General features: G+C 39.9%; 1 protein-coding gene across 1 annotated transcript; it reads left to right on the forward strand.

The window, feature by feature from the left end:
- Positions 1 to 3512: 3512 nt before the first annotated feature.
- LOC129839593 (VIP peptides-like) lies at positions 3513 to 8116 on the forward strand. The gene is made up of 7 exons (XM_055907134.1): positions 3513 to 3657; positions 3837 to 3946; positions 4381 to 4479; positions 4962 to 5066; positions 6596 to 6727; positions 7082 to 7187; positions 7492 to 8116. Exons 1-7 carry the CDS (start codon positions 3652 to 3654, stop codon positions 7498 to 7500), a joined length of 567 nt encoding a protein of 188 aa, XP_055763109.1. The 5' UTR covers positions 3513 to 3651; the 3' UTR covers positions 7501 to 8116.
- Positions 8117 to 18373: the final 10257 nt, after the last annotated feature.

Below are 18373 nucleotides of genomic sequence, written 5' to 3' on the forward strand. Positions count from 1 at the left end.
CCGGGAGGTCCGTGGGGCGACGCACAATTGGCATAGCGTCGTCCGGTTTAGGGAGGGTTTGGCCGGTAGGGATATCCTTGTCTCAGTATGTAAAAATGTAATAAAATGTATGCACTCTACTGTAAGTCGCTCTGGATAAGAGCGTCTGCTAAATTTACATTTACATTACATTTAAGTCATTTAGCAGACGCTCTTATCCAGAGCGACTTACAAGTACATACATTCATACTTTTTTTGTACTAAATGACTAAAATGTAAATGTAATGTAATGTGTAATCTGTCTAAATAAAAGCTTGAAAATATGTGAGAGTGGAATTCCCCTTTAATTTAGTAAAATAATTAAGCTACTCATTTTGAATTTACAGGTGGCACTTTGTGTGACCATAAAAGTCTCTGCGACCGGGTCAGTAAAATCACAGTGGATTAATGATCCCATCTATGACTCCTGAACTGTCTTGAATTGCTTAACTTAGAAAATGATGGCAAAATTTACTAGTCTGCCCTACGCAATATAAATAGAATTACTAGTGTGATGCAAAATTGCTACGGTTTACTATTGTGATGAATAATTGCCATGGTATTTTGGAATGTCCAGTCAATGAGCATTATGGATAATGTAACCATTCTATATGTTCTAAGTTGGTCTACAAATGCATACATCATATGCATTGTGACAGTATAGTTGCCCGGAATTACAGTCATTCTGACAGAAAATAAATGTGTTGGCAGGTTGTGAGGGGCTTTTAACCTTCTCCATCTCCTGGTGGGCACATAACAGATGGCCTTTTGCAGGGTGATTCTGCTTCTACTGCCATGTCCCTATGAATCAACTCCTGATGTCACTATGAATCAACTTCTGCCATCACACTGTGACAAATTTAGCTTGGCCCCGCCATCCAAAACATTCTGTATATAGGATGTGATGGGTGATCTTCAAACCTTTTGGCTTTTCACAAGCAAGGGCCTGGTGCTCATGAGTAAAAATGTATTTAAAGGGATAATTCATCCAAATGACAAAATTCAATATTAAATTCCTTACCCTGTATGCGGTCTATGGACAAGGTATGACATGGTATTCAATGCTGCACTAGGCAAGCTTAAGTGTTTCAAATTATTTCACTTATATAGTGTTTGAAAGCAGGTCTGGTTGACACAGCCCTCACATACTTAATGTGATTTGTTTTGTAAAGGAAATTATTGAAAAAAATGTTGTTTACTTTTTGATAATTCCCTTTGGAACAGTTGGGCAGCATGAACCTGAGATAAACTGTCATGTAAACCAAAGCCTGTCACTTCTCTCCTGGCTGTCAATCATTTGCTAATGTTTAAAAGGTAAGAAAGTCTGACCACCAGTCTAATCTAAACAACTGTTCACCTAAACCAGAGATACAGCAACTGGAGATGTGCACTCAAACAGTCATTTGTACATCTGGGAACTCTGTCCACAAAAGGGAAATGTGAAATAGAATTGGATTTGCTGTCTTGAGTCCTGTAATGTGATTGGACCTGATGACTTGTGTGCTCTGGGATTCTGTCTTTCTGTAGCATAAATAATTACTGTGCTATGATCCACTTAAATGTCAATCGTGGTACTAAAGCATTGCGGTGAATGCGAATAAATCATATTTAATTAGCTGTGCTGACTAAGACCAAAAACAGGCTGTTTTGTCTTTCTGAACATACACTGAGTGTACAAAACATTAGGAACACCTGCTTTCCATGACAGACTGACCAGTTGAATACAGGTGAAGGATATGATCCTTTATTGATGTAACTTGTTAAATCCACTTTAATCAGTGTAGATGAGGGGAAGGAGACAGGTTAAAGAAGGATTTTTAAGCCTTGAGACAACTGAGACATGGATTATGTATGTGTACCATTCAGAGGATGAATGGGCAAGACAAAAGATTTAAGTGCCTTTGAACGGGGTATGGTAGTAGGTGCCAGGTGGACCGGGTTGAGTGTGTCAAGAACTGCAACGCTGCTGGGTTTTTCATGCTCAACAGTTTCCCGTGTTTGTAGAAAAAAAGAGGAGGAAGGGAAGCGCTGCTAAGGGACACAATAGTAGATTTTGGTAGACAGAGGGTGCTCTTTGGTAAAAGGGGGAAATTGGTTATCAAAAAAAAAGGAGGACCAAGGCACTCTTCATATAATTAATTAAAATGCCTTTATTTGTATGGCATGTTCAATGGAAACAAAAAAAAAACAAGTACAAACCAGCGTAGGAAGGGCTGTAGGAATGCTTCCATGGCACATCCTTTGACTTGTTTACAAATACGGTCCTGTAAGACAAAGATGTTATTTTTAAGAGTCCATTTAGTCAGTGAGACAATGAATTCTGTAGGAGGCATTTCAGTCTCAGGCTGGGTACTCAAGAAATGGTGCATGCCTGCCAATCCTTGATCATGTTCAATGGTGGTGTATAGAGACTCCACATCCATGGTGACTAAAAAGGAAGCTGTACCTATATTGCTCAATCCCTTAATTTTGTTCAGAACATCTGTGGTATCTTGAAGATAGGCTGGGAGTGATGGCAGGAAAAGCTTAATGAAGTAATCAATGTACTTAGAGATGGGTTCTGTCAGACTTTCATTACCACTAATGACTGGTCTGGCTGGGGGATTTTCAAGATTCTTGTGGACTTTTGGAAGAAGGTAAAAAGAAGCCATATGCCGGACTGCCATTGAAAATAAATTTGAACTCTGAAATGTAGCCATTCTCCTTAGCTTCTGTGAGGATCCCTTTCAATTCAGTTTTTAGGTCCTCTGTAGGGTTGAAGGTAAGAGATTGGTAGAATTCATCATTGTCTAATTGATGGTAGGCTTCTGTCACATATTTGTCTTTACTCCACACTACTCTAGCGCCAGCTTTATCTGATTTAAAAAAAAACACAATCCATCCATTTTTGGACAATGATTGAACTGTATCCCTCTCCGTCTGAGTTTCCCGTGTTTATCAAGAATGGTCCACCACCCAAACGACATCCAGCCAACTTGACACAACTGTTGGAAGCATTGCAGTCAACATGGGCCAGCATCCCTGTGGAATGCTTTCGACACCTTGTAGAGTCCATGCACCGACAAATTGAGGTTGTTCTGAGGGCAAAAGGGGGTGTAACGCAATAGTAGGTGTTCCTAATGTTTTGTACACTCTGTGCAACAATAAACCTCCCAATGGGCACAGACAACATCTAATCCACGTTGGTTCAACATCATTTCATTAAAATTACGTGGAAAGAACGTTGATTCAATCAGTATGTGCCCAGTGGGCTCCATTATGGAAAATGTTGAAGACAATTAAGCAGAATGAATTTTGACAATACTAATACCAGAAGGGCCATCATCATCATATCACATTTAGCCCTGCCTTCTGTAATAATCTGACCTTTTTGGCTAGTGATGTCAGGGCCAACTACGAAGTCCGGACTGTCCATTCTTAATAAGCCTGTGACGAGCGCATTGGGAATTGTTATGATGACGCATCGTCACTACTGTGATTGCGTTCCATACTTAGAAAGCAAGGAAATAATAGATACAGAGTCAGTGAAAGGTGGTGGTTCATTTGACCAGATCCAAACCACGGCTTGAATAATACAGAAACTTTTCTTTCAGCACTGTGGACAGCAACCCAGCCGACCCGCGGTGATTGTTGATGCATGTGAGTCTATTGCATTGTACAATATATACAACCTGATTTACTTAAAGAAATACAAGACAGCGTATTTTAATTTAATTTAGTTTAAATGTTAAGCTTAACAGCAATGATAAAGTAATTGTCTCAATGGTGATCAAGAAGGAGAAAAATACAATGCTATTATTCTGTCTCTGCATGTGCAGAGCGTTATGGCACAGACGAACAGCTTTCATCGACTCTTTTTGATGGCACTATGCAGTATGCTGTGTACCAGGACCACGAGTCTACCTGCTGTCGCTGCATACTCAGTCAGGTAACGGTACTTTATGATTTTGTTCTGACTGCTGTTCTGAGATGCTCTTACTGATCATTTAAAGAAAAGCTGACTTGAAAAGCATCTCGTTACAGTCGCTGATAGATACAGACACATTTACTATATGGTTACATGGTTATCATAAACAAGCTATCTGACTGTCGGTACTAAAACAATGTTGAAATGATTCTGGTCTTGCTAAATGATTCTGATTGGAAATTGTTGGTCCGTATTAAATATAGTGTATGTTTAGATTCTTCTCTGCCATCCGAAGGGAACTATTAAGAAGAAACTCAAAAGAAAAACGTTCACATAAAACATTTGGTGAATTCGACTATGTAGCAATTGAGAAATTTAAATAATAATGTAATTGGTCAATTATGTATATTGAATTTGATGTGACGATGGACTCACTTATTGTTTCCATTCTATAGGTCAGGGACTGTTGAGACAGATGGAAAGGGTGACTGGGAGCAGAGTCTGTCAATAAATGACATGGAAACCCTTAAACTTCTCTATGATATAATTGCAAGGTAATGGTCACATTCACTTATTTACAAAATGTTTTTTGATGAATTCAGTCCCTCACTTATGTTTCTCAGCACAGATGGATTTTAATGCACGTCTATCATACAGGTATCTGTTGATATCTGTTTTCTGATGGGCCAAGTCTGTATTACAATAAAAAATAAAATGTGTTGTGTTGTTAGCCAATGATAATAATAAGGCAACATTGACCTCACATCAGGGTCCACCAACATATTCAGGTTCCCACAGTTTAACTTTTGCACACTAAATAGTGGATACCCCCTGATGAGTTCTTAGCAGTAAATGTCGAACGTCCTGAAGTGCCCGTCACCAGCAATTAATACTTTGTGACTATGACATTTTGCTGAATAATCTGCTCTTGACATCCAGTCTGCAACAATCAAAAGTGAATTGATGTGACTATTGACACTTAACAGAATTTGTCCTGAATCTGAATCTGAAAGCATTTTATGAATCTTTTTTTTAGACCAAAAAGACACGCAGATGGTCTCTTCACAAGTGGCTACAGCAAACTTTTAGGTCAGCTTTCGGCCAAGGACTACCTTGAATCCTTGATTGCAAAGCGAGTCAGGTACAACTTTCATATGGTAACCATAAATTGTGCTCTGAGGGACTCTAATTTATCATGGTCTATACCTTTATTTCTAACATTCACTATGTAGTCAATCAGTACGTTACATTTCAAGTAGGGACGCCGGGGCAGCGCTAAGGTAGGTTGACCCGAAATCAACACCCATGGTGTGAATTGAAGTTTTACAGGTGAGAAGTTCATAGAAGTTTATCACAACAATGTCGCATTTGCGATCCTGCCAGTTCATCCTGGCGATTGAATCACTCTACCGATGTAATACCACCACAATTTGGCTTGACTGACTCGTCAAATGTGTTCATGAGGCCTTAGTAGTATGTGAGGTACTATGTTTGACACGTTATGTCTCACTTATATTGCCACATTTCTCTTATTACCGCAACATGATTTGGATTAAAGAACGTTACAATGGGTCGTAACTCAATGTTATATTAATGTTGAAGATTCCCTATTTGTGTTTTTAGCAACCATGCCATGGTTCCCCCAAAAATTATCTAGTGCTGCCTCAAATCTCCCAGTAGTCAATCAGAAGGGCCTTCGGGGGAAAATTATTCCTGTGTAGTGGCCATCGGTTGGTCCTTGTGGTAATGCCCAAGTTGTAGTTCCCCTTAAACTGAACATTTTGAGTCCTTGTGGATTGGAATCTCCATGAATATGGCAGAGATCCCTGAAACAATGCCCTGTGCAGGTCCGTACTGCCCGGTCAGAAGTGGCACCAAACTTACGCATGGTTGCATATTTTCAGAGAACACATAGAGCCCCGAGTTGATTATCATGACCATACTGCGATTATAATTTAACACACAACACACGCAAATTTGCCGGTAGAAATGTGTTCAACATTCACTGAAGTTGCTAGGAAGTTTACTACTACAGCTACGGTAAAGTGTAGTAACAGAACAAATAGACTTGGTGACTAACCAAACCACTTGTCCTCCTTATTAATATTAGCTAGCTAACTATTTATAAAAATGGAATTCAACAATGCCAATAGTGTTTTCAATTTGGCTTGAAAGATCAGCTGAAAGATGGAACACGTAAGAATGTTGGTTTCGCCACTTGGCATCATTCTATCAGCTATAGTTACAGCACAGACCATAATCTGCAGCAAATGCCTGTTAACAGTTCCATCTGAATTATTAGTGCACCCTCCAAGAAGTAATCCATACCCTAGAATGTCCTTCAAGCCGATCAGAAATGAGTAGAATTCTTAGCTAATGTTTTTGTTTAGCAAACAGGTCAAAAGAATGACTAATGTGTGTTTGCTGAAACTACTTCATAGCCGTTTGGTTATTGCCGTGCATTACTGAGAAATGATGCACACTCTATAATGCTCTTCAAGTCAATCAGAAACTAGTATTCAATAATGCCATAGTATAAATGTTTCAACAATTCATAAGGTCTTGTATATCATGGTACAACATTATGTAAACCAGTGAACAAGTAAAACTTGCTTTGAGCAGATGTCATTGTAATAATTTTTTGTTGACTAAATATATTTTTATCTGTAGTAATGACCTCATGGAGGACCAGTTGCCAGTAAAACACCAGTCAGACGCTGTGTTTACAGACAACTACAGCCACTATGGAAAAGAGATGGCCATCAAGAAATACTTGAAATCAGCGCTGTCAAACAAGAGGAGGTAGGAACCAGGACAGGCCTAGTTTTGTAACATAAAAGACTGGACAATATAATTTAAAGTGTATTTTTGAATTTTTTATTTATTTAACTAGGCAAGTCAGTTAAGAACAACTTCTTATTTTCAATGACGACCTAGGAACAGCGGGTTAACTGCCTTGTTCAGGGGCAGAACGACAGATTTGGGGGATTTGAACTTGAAACCTTTCGGTTACTAGCCCAATGCTCTAACCACTATGCTACCCTGCTGCCCCAAAGCCTGAATGTATAAAGCCTGAATGTAGGTCCAATGTCTATTAAAACTAATTTGTTCTCCAAAACAAATTGAATACTGATGGTTTTACATTTTGAATTCTAGCTTGGAGGAACCTACTATTCCAGAATTATCCATTAGGAGCGAGCCTTCCTCACAGCAAACCAATGATGACATCTCAATTCATGAACTCCTCAATAGTCTTTCATTGGTACAGTAGGTCCTGCTTGGATATTAGCATGTTAGTTTAATGCGTTTTTAACTGTTTTTACAACATTTTTATGCTAATTTCTAACAAAACAATTGTGAGTTATTGGTATTTTAAGATACTGTATATTAGCCTCAGTTGACGTACTTTAAATATTCATGAATTATTAATAATAATGATACTCAGTTGATATGGTCCCCAATTTCTCTGTGATTTTTCTGACACAGCGAGACAGGCTGACAACATACACACATCATGCTATTGTGTTTTTATATTATGATGCAAACATTTCTGTTCTTTTTTTCAGACCCTCTAAGGAATATCTTCTAAAGTGAACAAACGGCAAAGCCAGACCAAATTATATTTGACCATTATTATATGTCATGTCATGTCATGTAATTTTTGTTTTAAATCGTTATTTTGCCCTCGTGGTACATTTCATGAAATAGCTGTGTAGCTGAGTGATAATCACAAAAACATGGTTGCATCTTCATGGGAGTATTGCAAACTCAACGCATCCTAAATGATTTGACAGTAAAGCATCATCTTTTGCCCGTACACTGGAGATTTGCAATGTTGTTTAAATGCATTCACCAGTATTATAATACATAGTACACATGGCAAATAATGTGTTATGCATTACATTTTATTTATGTATCCAGTATTATGTATTTACTTGTCAGTGTTGCAATGTGTGAAACTACAGACATTCTTAATACATTGAGATAACAACGGAGATGGGTGTGTTCAGAAATCTCAGCAGCCCAATAGACCTGAGCACAGAAAGGAGTTAAGGAGAGTCGTTTGAGAACATTTGAGTGAGGACGATACAGACTAAAACTCTTAGTAGGTGGCACTGCGGATTTATTTATTCTATTGTAGCATCAGAATAGTCTATTGTTATTTCAAGAAAAAATTATAATAACATGGATGTTTGTTTTTGTGTCAATAAAATGTACGTTTAAGACGGTCAATATTCACCCCTTTCTGCTTCCGTTGGATTTTTCCCCCCAAACTGCAACCCTGTGGGATTTCCCGGTAATAACAATGTTAAATGTTACTATACCCTGGCTGCATCGAACTCATTTGACTTGCCTGCGGGAGGATTTCTGTCACCGCTCGCCAATGGTAACAGGTCTCCGACCCTAGTCGATCCTAGTCGACCCTAGTGTTGATCTAGCATCAGGACCCCCTAGGGCCCTGGTTTTATCATTTGCTCTTATTTGAATTCTGGTGCCCAAACAGAACACAAGTGTCAACATGATTATATTCAGAATTTGGTCCAAGGGCAAAGCTGGCGGGATAAGTCACCAAAATGGCATTAGTGTGTCACAGCATCCCGCTGGATGATTCACATTCCTGGAAGAGGGTAATATATATCACTGAGCAGCACACTGACATTTTGTGATGGTGGGCTGAGTGGTGGTGCCCAGGATGTGGTGGTTGGCACAACATGGAGGAATAAAAGGACCCAGGGTTTGACAACAAGCAGGCTTGGCCTATAGGTAGTCCAGATGAGAGGCACACTGCATCAATTTAAAAGTATAGATAATGATTATCTGGACATCCAGATTTAAAGATCTGTTTGCCACAAGTTTCTGTTTGCACTCAGAAATAAATGGTTAGATTTGTTATTAAAGGGTTACACACTCTTGTCACTGGATTGGTCAGTGGCAAACCGTGGCCATTGGACCTGTGGGGAAAATAACCTTCCAACACATTGTACCGAACCAACAAAAAAAAATTCGAGAAAAAAATAAATAAATAGCATCACTTAATGCACCCAACTGAATCGAACAAGCCTGAGCCACCCCATTGGGGTAAAAGAAGTTGAATCAACATTGTTTACACGACATTTGAACCACAAAAAATATATGTGATGACGTTGAATCAACACGGAAAACTAATTGGATTTACAAAATTCCTCAACATAAGGGCATTTCCTTTTCTTTCTTTCTTTACACAACTCAACCTAAATCCAATTATGTGATTTTTGGGGGGATTTCATGTTGAATTCACATTTTTTGACAACTCAACCAAATATAAATCAAAACTAGACGTTGAACTGACGGGATGCCTAATGCCATCACTATCACACAATCACCAAAAGCGACAACAGTGACACATCAAAGAATGTGTGTGACAGGCTCATGATGCCGAAAGGACGGCGACCTTAATATTCAGCACACTCCATGTAATGTAGTATACTGTAGGAGAGCACACTTTTTGTATAACATATACGGCCGATATTCTTGGACATTCTTGGACATCAGGCTAAGCATTCCCCAATCAAAATGTACAATTATTACTTCCCATTGCATACATATTTTTCACGTTCATCACACAAAGTAACCGGTGATCTAAAGTTTAACTGCAACAATGTTTCACACGCATAATAATTTGAAAGTTAATCTTGAGTTGGGCGAAGCTAACAAATTAGGGACAACATCCTCTTCAATAAAACCTACTGCAGCCGCTGTAAACTAGCCTACAGCTAGCTAGCTAGACCTTGGGGAAACTACTGCTCGCTATTGCGCAGTGACCTGTCAGCCTTAGAGAAGGCAGAAGTTTCCATAAATTCTATCTTGTGTCACCCATTCAATGGTGAGAGATTGTTGCACAATCATCCATTCAAACGATACAGATTGTACAACCCAACAACCCAGGTTGCCCAGATTGTTGAAAAAAAGCCTATTCAATGGTCCACATTCACTCACTAATGTTAAACGAGCATATGCAGTACGACCAAAAGCAGGACAACTGAAAATAAAGTGTGCACTAGCGACTACTACTTCCTCTTACTTACAAAATAAACAAGAGGTAAGCCACATTGTAGGTAATGTCAACAGTTATAATATTAAAGATGTATCGTATGCCAAAACATTATAATGTGTCTCTTATCATTGTTTTTTAAAACTGGTCTGGTTTTAAAGTTGTCGCCATGCCGCACACGCCTTTATGGATAATGTATTATTTGGGTTAAAATCTATTACAAGTTCCTTTTTAGCTTGTAAAGCACTTTGAACTGCTGCATAAACAATATAATTATTACTATTGTTATTATTATTACTCCCTAGTAGCAGTGGTATCAGTAGCAGTAACGTTAGTAGTAGCCTTTAATCATGAAAGCCAAGTCAACAAACAGATTACCGGCAATTTCGAATCCCACCGCACCTTCTCCGCTATGCACCTCAGCCACGCTCAAGGTCCTAAACGATATCTTAACCGCCATCGATAAGAAACAATACTGTGCAGCCGTATTCATTGACCTGGCCAAGGCTTTTGACTCTGTCAATCACCACATCCTCATCGGCAGACTCGATAGCCTTGGTTTCTCAAATGATTGCCTCGCCTGGTTCACCAACTACTTCTCTGATAGAGTTCAGTGTGTCAAATCGGAGGGCCTGTTGTCCGGGCCTCTGGCAGTCTATGGGGGTGCCACAGGGTTTAATTCTTGGGCCGACTCTCTTCTCTGTATACATCAATGATGTCGCTCTTGCTGCTGGTGAGTCTCTGATCCACCTCTACGCAGACGACACCATTCTGTATACTTCTGGCCCTTCTTTGGACACTGTGTTAACAACCCTCCAGACGAGCTTCAATGCCATACAACACTCCGTCCGTGGCCTCCAACTGCTCTTAAATACAAGTAAAACTAAATGCATGCTCTTCAACCAATCGCTGCCTGTACCTGCCCGCCCGTCCAGCATCACCACTCTGGACGGTTCTGACTTAGAATATGTGGACGACTACAAATACCTAGGTGTCTGGTTAGACTGTAAACTCTCCTTCCAGACTCACATCAAACATCTCCAATCCAAAGTTAAATCTAGAATTGGCTTCCTATTTCGCAACAAAGCATCCTTCACTCATGCTGCCAAACATACCCTCGTAAAACTGACCATCCTACCGATCCTCGACTTTGGCGATGTCATTGTCATGTCTTTGGCTATGCCGGATTAAGTGTTATGACATGCTATTCTTTAAAATACTTTCTCCGTAATTAATATTACCTGATTGAGCTAATCATGTAAATGTAATTAACTAGAGAGGAGGGGCACCACAAAATAACATTTATAGAGCTGTTATCTTCCGAATAAACTCTTAAAGACCTAGTAATATTTTACATCAATAGCAGTCAATATTAATCGTCACCTTATTTCAGTCTCATCTGAAAGTTGTAAATTCTTGATTATCTTCACGAACCCTGGCTAACAAGTTGAATCAGCAATACAAAATTGGGTTTAATTATTTATTTACTAAATACCTAACTAAATCACACAATTACGTATACACAGAATAAATCATACCTTGATTACAAATTACGTCATAAAGGAAAACGTCCCTAGCGGGCGGAACAGATATGACAGCTTGTTACACAAAAGAAAAGGGGCTGGGTTTGAGTGAAAGAGCGGGAAGACTGAGGAACAAAGGGCGAAGCTGTGCTATTGTAAATACAATATCTTATGCATTCTAAATTACCGCCCATTTGGAAAAGGAAAATGCAATAAATATTTACTCTGAGCTGTGCTTCGGTAGGTTGGTGGTAGATGGAAGGCCGTGTTGCCCAACCGGGTCCTTTGTCCTTTAAAGAATGTCTCTGCTGCTACTGCTGAGTGGTAGACTGGATACTCTGTCTGTCCTTCCGAACCTGTGTTTGCAGCAGCTGTTGCTAACTCAACGGCTAGGAGGTATCACTTCTGTAGTGAATAAGAGTTCAAAGTTCATACCATTCGCAACCAAAGCTCGTGCTGAGGTTGGCTAAGTTCTGTAGTTGACATGTTATCTGAACCATTCTGACATAGGACCGTCGTTGTAACGGCAGCCTTCCTCCTCTTCGTCTGATGGTGTAGCAGGGATCGGACCAAGACGCAGCGTAGTTCGTGTTCAACATGTTTAATAAAAGACGATAAATGTGAACACTACACAAATACAAAATAACAAACGTGGCAAAAACCGAAACAGTCCTATCTGGTGCAGCGAACACAAAGACAGAAGACAACCACCCACAAAACCCAACACAAAACAGGCTACCTAAATATGGCTCCCAATCAGAGACAATGACTAACACCTGCCTCTGATTGAGGATTGAGAACCATATCAGGCCAAACATAGAAACAGGAAAACTAGACACACAACATAGAATGCCCACTCAGCTCACGTCCTGACCAACACTAAAACAAAGAAAACACAAAAGAACTATGGTCAGAACGTGACAGTCGTCCTCACATCCTCGGAACAGAAGGTTACATTTTCGTCAATGGCTTATATAGTGGAGGGAGGGGTGTGTCTGAAAAGTTTAGAACCCATGTCTCTTCACAGGGGCGGGCAACTGGTTGAGCAGAGCCCTAAACTTATGAAAACCCAAATCTCTCATTTGGAAGCTAAAATTACATTTCATCTCTTCACAAATAATTTAATATTCAAACATTTGAATTAAACAACAATTCCATGTGAATCTGATACCTCTGATGAGCAGACTTTCCACAGTAGAGTTTATGTCATTCTATCATTGATGAGAATGTGGACGGATGACAACCGAACTGACATAATATACCTTAAGTACCACCGCATATGTTCAAATGGTCGGATTACCAGAATATAGTTCATTTCCCCCCAACTTCTGATGTTCCCAGAATCTCTATGTTAACCAAAGGGTTTTCTATTGTCACATCAGTAGAGTAGGGAGAGGAAAGGGGGGGAGAGGTATTTATGACTGTCATAAACCTACCCCCAGGCCAACGTCATGACATCATTTACAAAATAGCCTCCAAAACCCTACTCAATAAATTGCATGCAGTCTATCACAGTGCACTCCGTTTTGTCACCAAAGCCCCATATACTACCCACCACTGCGACCTGTACGCTCTCGTTGGCTGGCCCTCGCTTCATACTCATCGCCAAACCCACTGGCTCCAGGTCATCTACGAGACCCTGCTAGGTAAAGTCCCCCCTTATCTCAGCTTGCTGGTGACCATAGCAGCACCCACCTGTAGCACGCGCTCCAGCAGGTATATCTCTCTGGTCACCCCGAAAACCAATTCTTCCTTTGGCCGCCTCTCTTTCCAGTTCTCTGCTGCCAATGACTAGAACGAACTACAAAAATCTCTGAAACTGGAAACACTTATCTCCCTCACTAGCTTTAAGCACCAGCTGTCAGAGCAGCTCACAGATTACTGCACCTGTACATAGCCCATCTATAATTTAGCCCAAACAACTACCTCTGTCCCTACTGTATTTATTTATTTAGCTCCTTTGCACCCCATTATTTCTATCTCTACTTTGCACATTCTTCCACTGCAAATCTACCATTCCAGTGTTTTACTTGCTATATTGTATTTACTTCGCCACCATGGCCTTTTTTTGCCTTCCCCTCCCTTATCTCACCTCACTTGCTCACATTGTATATAGACTTATTTTTCTACTGTATTATTGACTGTATGTTTGTTTTACTCCATGTGTAACTCTGTGTTGTTGTATGTGTCGAACTGCTTTGCTTTATCTTGGCCAGGTCGCAATTGTAAATAAGAAATTGTTCTCAACTTGCCTACCTGGTTAAATAAAGGTGAAATAAAAAAATAAAAAATGTAGAATTACATTTATTGTGATGGTGTGTTGCAAAGTGTGGCCAAAACCCAAATTAAGATTATACATTTTTTCTAATGATCAATTAGCCTTTTAAAATGATAAACTTGGATTAGCTAACAAAACGTGCCATTGGAACACAGGAGTGAGGGTTGCTGATAATGGTCCTCTGTACGCCTATTTAGATATTCCATTAAAAATCTGCCGTTTCCAGCTACAATAGTCATTTATAACATTAACAATGTCTACACTGTATTTCTGATCAATTTGATGTCATTATAATGGACGAAAAATGTGCCTTTCTTTAAAAAACAAGGACATTTCTAAGTGAACCCAAACTTTTGAACAGTAGTGTATTTAATGAGAAGCATCTTGGAGTCCCTACTGCAGACCAACACGTAAGCTTCTGCTACAGTGGTGTAACGTTATTGCTGACGGAGCGCACCGAAGCTACGCTTCTCAGAATGGTGCTTGTTTAATAAAGTTTAGATCAAAGCTGAATCAATGTCTCACAAGATCACCTATAGTAACTGTCCATTGTTTCCAGGTTTCTATGAAATTCTATGAAAGTTCTATGAAATATGACCTATAATTACTTACAATACAAAGTTTAAACTTGACTTTTTACTACTCTGTTTTCAAGGATCTCACGTCAAAACTGATGGATTTAGCCTCGAGACCTGTCGTCACATCATCAGTCTGTTGGATGTATCCTTTCCTACAGTAGCTTGCAACTCCAAAGTTGTGGGCTCGGTTCCCATTGGATAAAAGTGTCTGCTAAATGGCGTACATTATGATATGTTCTGCCTTGACCACAATGGCACTGCAAAGTTGGGCCTGGTTGAGTTCCATACTTTGTGGACTAAGATCCAGAAGTATTTGATTAAAGGCAGAGGCAGTGCTGAGTGTACAATACTGAAGCTTTATTTGCATTGAAACTTATCACTGGCATTTGAGTCTGACAATAATTTTGATGTCCTGTAGGAAATCTTCAAAAGTCACGACTCTGACAACTCTGGCACGATGAGCACCCACGAGATGAGGGGGGCATTGACTGAAGCAGGTATTATGGAGAAACGTAGATTTTTTTAACCATTTAATTTACAGAGTGTACAAAACATGCTCTTTCCATGAAGTAGACTGACCAGGTGAATCCAGTTGAAAGCTAGGATCACTTATTGATGTCACTTGTTAAATCCACTTCAATCAGTGTAGATGAAGGGGAAGAGACAGTGTCACGCCCTGGCCTTAGTTATCTTTGTTTTCTTTATTATTTTAGTTAGGTCAGGGTGTGACATGGGGGATGTATGTGTTTGTATTGTCTAGGGGTTTTGTATGTTTATGGGGCAGTGTCTAGTCTAGGTGTATGTATGTCTATGGTTGCCTAGATTGGTTCTCAATTAGAGACAGCTGTCTATCGTTGTCTCTGATTGGGAACCATATTTAGGCAGCCATATTCATTGGGTAGTTCGTGGGTTATTGTCTATGTCATTACGTAAGTTGCCTGTGTCTGCACTTGTCGTAGTATAGCTTCACGTTCGTTCGTTTGTTGTTTTGTTAGTTTGTCAAGTGTTCTTTGTTTCGTGTCATCAAACGTAGAATGTATTCACTTCACACTGCGCCTTGGTCCTCCTCTCTTCCACCATACGACGATCGTGACAGACAGTTTAAAGAAGGATTTTAAGCCTTGAGACAATTGAGACATGGTTTGTGTATGTGTGCCATTCAGAGGGTGAATGGGCAAGAAAAAAGATATACAGTAGGTATCAGTAGGGCTATGGTAGTAGGTGCAGGCGCCAGGTCTCGGGAACATGTTTGGGGGGTATTTTCTCCCCACTCTGCTGACGACAATTTCTCTGCTCATACAGGAGTAATAAAGACCTAGTGCAATAATGATGATTCCCCTCCCCCATTATTATTATAAAAAAAAATAATTGGAATTTATCAGAGGGTCCTACCCGTGGCTATGCCAAGCGCACCGGTTTGAATGAGTCAAGAACTGCAACGCTGCTGGGTTTTTCACGTGTGTTTCAAGAATGGTCCACCACCCAAAGGACATCTAGCAAACTTGACACAACTGTGGGAAGCATTGGAGTCAACATGGGTCAGCATCCCTGTGAAACACTTTCGACACCAATTGAGGCTGTTTTGAGGGCACATGTGTGTGATTCCCGAATGGCGCAGCTGTCTAAGGCACTGCATCGCAGTGTTGAGGCGTCACTACCGGCTGTGGCTGTGACTGGGAGTCCCATAGGGCGACGCACAATTGGCCCAGCGTCGTCTGGGTAAGGGGAGGGTTTGGCCGGGGGTCTTCCTTGGCTCATTGCGTTCTAGCGCCTCCTTGTGGCGGGCCCGGGCACCTGCAAGCTGACTTCAGTCGTCAGTTGAATGGTGTTTCCTCTGACACATTGGTGTGGCTGGCTTCCGGGTTAAGCGAGCTGGTGTTAAGAAGCAGCGCGGTTTGGCGGGTGATGTTTCGGAGGACGCATGACTTGACCTTTGCCTATCCCGAGCTTGTTGGGGAGTTGCAGTGATGAGACAAGATCATAGCTACCAATTGGAAATTACGAAAAAGTGAGTAAAATTACAACAAAAAAAGACATCTACCTACATGTAACGGAGTATTGCCCTGCACGAAAACATTGCCAACTGTACAGTAACACAGACATATCAGGGTCAGTAGAACAAATAGCATCATTGCAACACAATGCACTCTTCCTTTATGGAGAGTTGGAGAACCTCTTTAAACACATTTAAAGGGATATTGCGAGATTCCGGCAATTAGTGGTAGTTTCGCAAGCCAATGCTAACTAGTGTTAGCGCAATGACTGGAAGTCTACAGGTACGAGAGTGTATGCCAGTGATTCTCAACGGTCACTTGAAGGATTTGAAGGGGTAGTGGGACTTATATTGAATATATTTAAAAAATATATAATTTTGAATGGTAACCGCCACACCTAAACTTTTATTTTGAAAGGATACCGCTCCACCACTTATTGTTGCTGACTTTACACAACGTTACTGCTACACACAGGCGTGCGTGCGCTGCACTGCTTATTGTTGCTGACTTTACACGTGCAACATGTCTGCAGTGATGAAATGCTTAGCTACATGACATCAACACAGTAAAACATGATTTGTTGTTTCAACTTATTTCCAGTGATCTAGTTGCGTGGCCTTTTTGAAGCTCAGAGTACTTCACATTAACCAGGCAGGCCACACTGTCACGACTTCCGCCGAAGTCCTTGTTCGGGCGGCGTTCGGCGGTCGACGTCACCGGCCTTCTAGCCATCGCCGATCCACTTTTCATTTTCCATTTGTTTTGTCTTTGTCTTACACACCTGGTTTCAATTCCCCAATTACTTGTTCATGATTTAACCCTCTGTCCCCCCATGTCTGTTTGAGTAATTGTTTGTATGTAGTAAGGTCCGTTAATGTGGGCTCTCTTTTTTTGTATTGCATTTATATATGTTGAGTAAAGTACATTTATTTACTCATATCTGCTGTCCTGCGCCTGACTCCTCTACACCAGCTACACACAGATAAATAACTATACTATTAATGACATAACAGACAAGCTTGCCACAGGCTGCAAGTTGAGAATCACTATTCTAACCCAACAACATGACTTTGACTAATAGAGCATGTAAACTTAATATAACCCAGTATGTACAGTTGAACAAAGTTCAGATTTAGTAACGCTTATCTCCATTTTAAAATGCCTTTATATTTACAATAATTGATTTACTATCAAGAGTACATTGATCGATTCAACAACTTACATTGAAATCAATTAATTCCATCTAGCTTGTAATGGCAACAAAATAGTCCTATTGTGTATTTCAGAACATGTATTACACTATGTATTAACAAACAAATACATTTGCAACTGTTCCCTAGAATGCATTTTGATTGTCATGAGAAAAAAAAATCTAACAATGCATATTTGTAGATGGGGTTCGGCAGGTAGCCTAGTGGTTAGAGCATTGGGCCTGTAACCAAAAGGTTGCTAGATCAAATCCCCGAGCTGATAAGGTAAAAATCTGTCATTCTGCTCCTGAACAAAGCAGTTTTCTTAGGTCGTCATTGTAAATAAGAATTTGTTCTTAACTGACTTGCCTAGTTAAATATAAAGTTTATTTTTTTAAAGAATTTGGGTGCATTTACATGGGCTCCCACTAATTGGTCTTTTGACCAATATCAGCTAAGAACATTATTTTCTAAAGATAAATGTTTTGTCAAAAAATACATATATTCCACTGTCCAATAAACCCATACACATTTGTAAATGACACCATTGAAAATGGTTTTATGGCATGGTAAAAACAAAATCAAACAATGAACAAAGACAACCATCAGAATGGTTTCTAGTTGGTGTTGAGTGTGAAACATTCTAACATGCTGTAAACATTTTCAGAATGCACTGTAGTTAATAATGGGAAGAGATGATAGCAAATCAATGGTCTCTAACAAAAAGACGGTTGTAGTTTGTAGACTGAGGGTCACACGCAAAAATAGGGTAACTTAAATCTTCCCAAAAACAGAGATTTGTAAGATTTAGGCAAATAACAGCATCGTTGTACGAGAAATTAACTCAACTACTG

The sequence above is a fragment of the Salvelinus fontinalis genome, chromosome 40 (assembly GCF_029448725.1).
Source record: "Salvelinus fontinalis isolate EN_2023a chromosome 40, ASM2944872v1, whole genome shotgun sequence".
NCBI classification, from domain to species: Eukaryota; Metazoa; Chordata; class Actinopteri; order Salmoniformes; family Salmonidae; genus Salvelinus; species Salvelinus fontinalis.

What these genes read in the sequence shown, in the direction of transcription:
- LOC129839593 (XM_055907134.1), top strand. An exon ending in GTCGCTGCATACTCAGTCAG is followed by an intron (nt 3,947 to 4,380) that starts GTAACGGTACTT and finishes TCCATTCTATAG; the next exon opens with GTCAGGGACTGTTGAGACAG. An exon ending in CTCTATGATATAATTGCAAG is followed by an intron (nt 4,480 to 4,961) that starts GTAATGGTCACA and finishes TCTTTTTTTTAG; the next exon opens with ACCAAAAAGACACGCAGATG.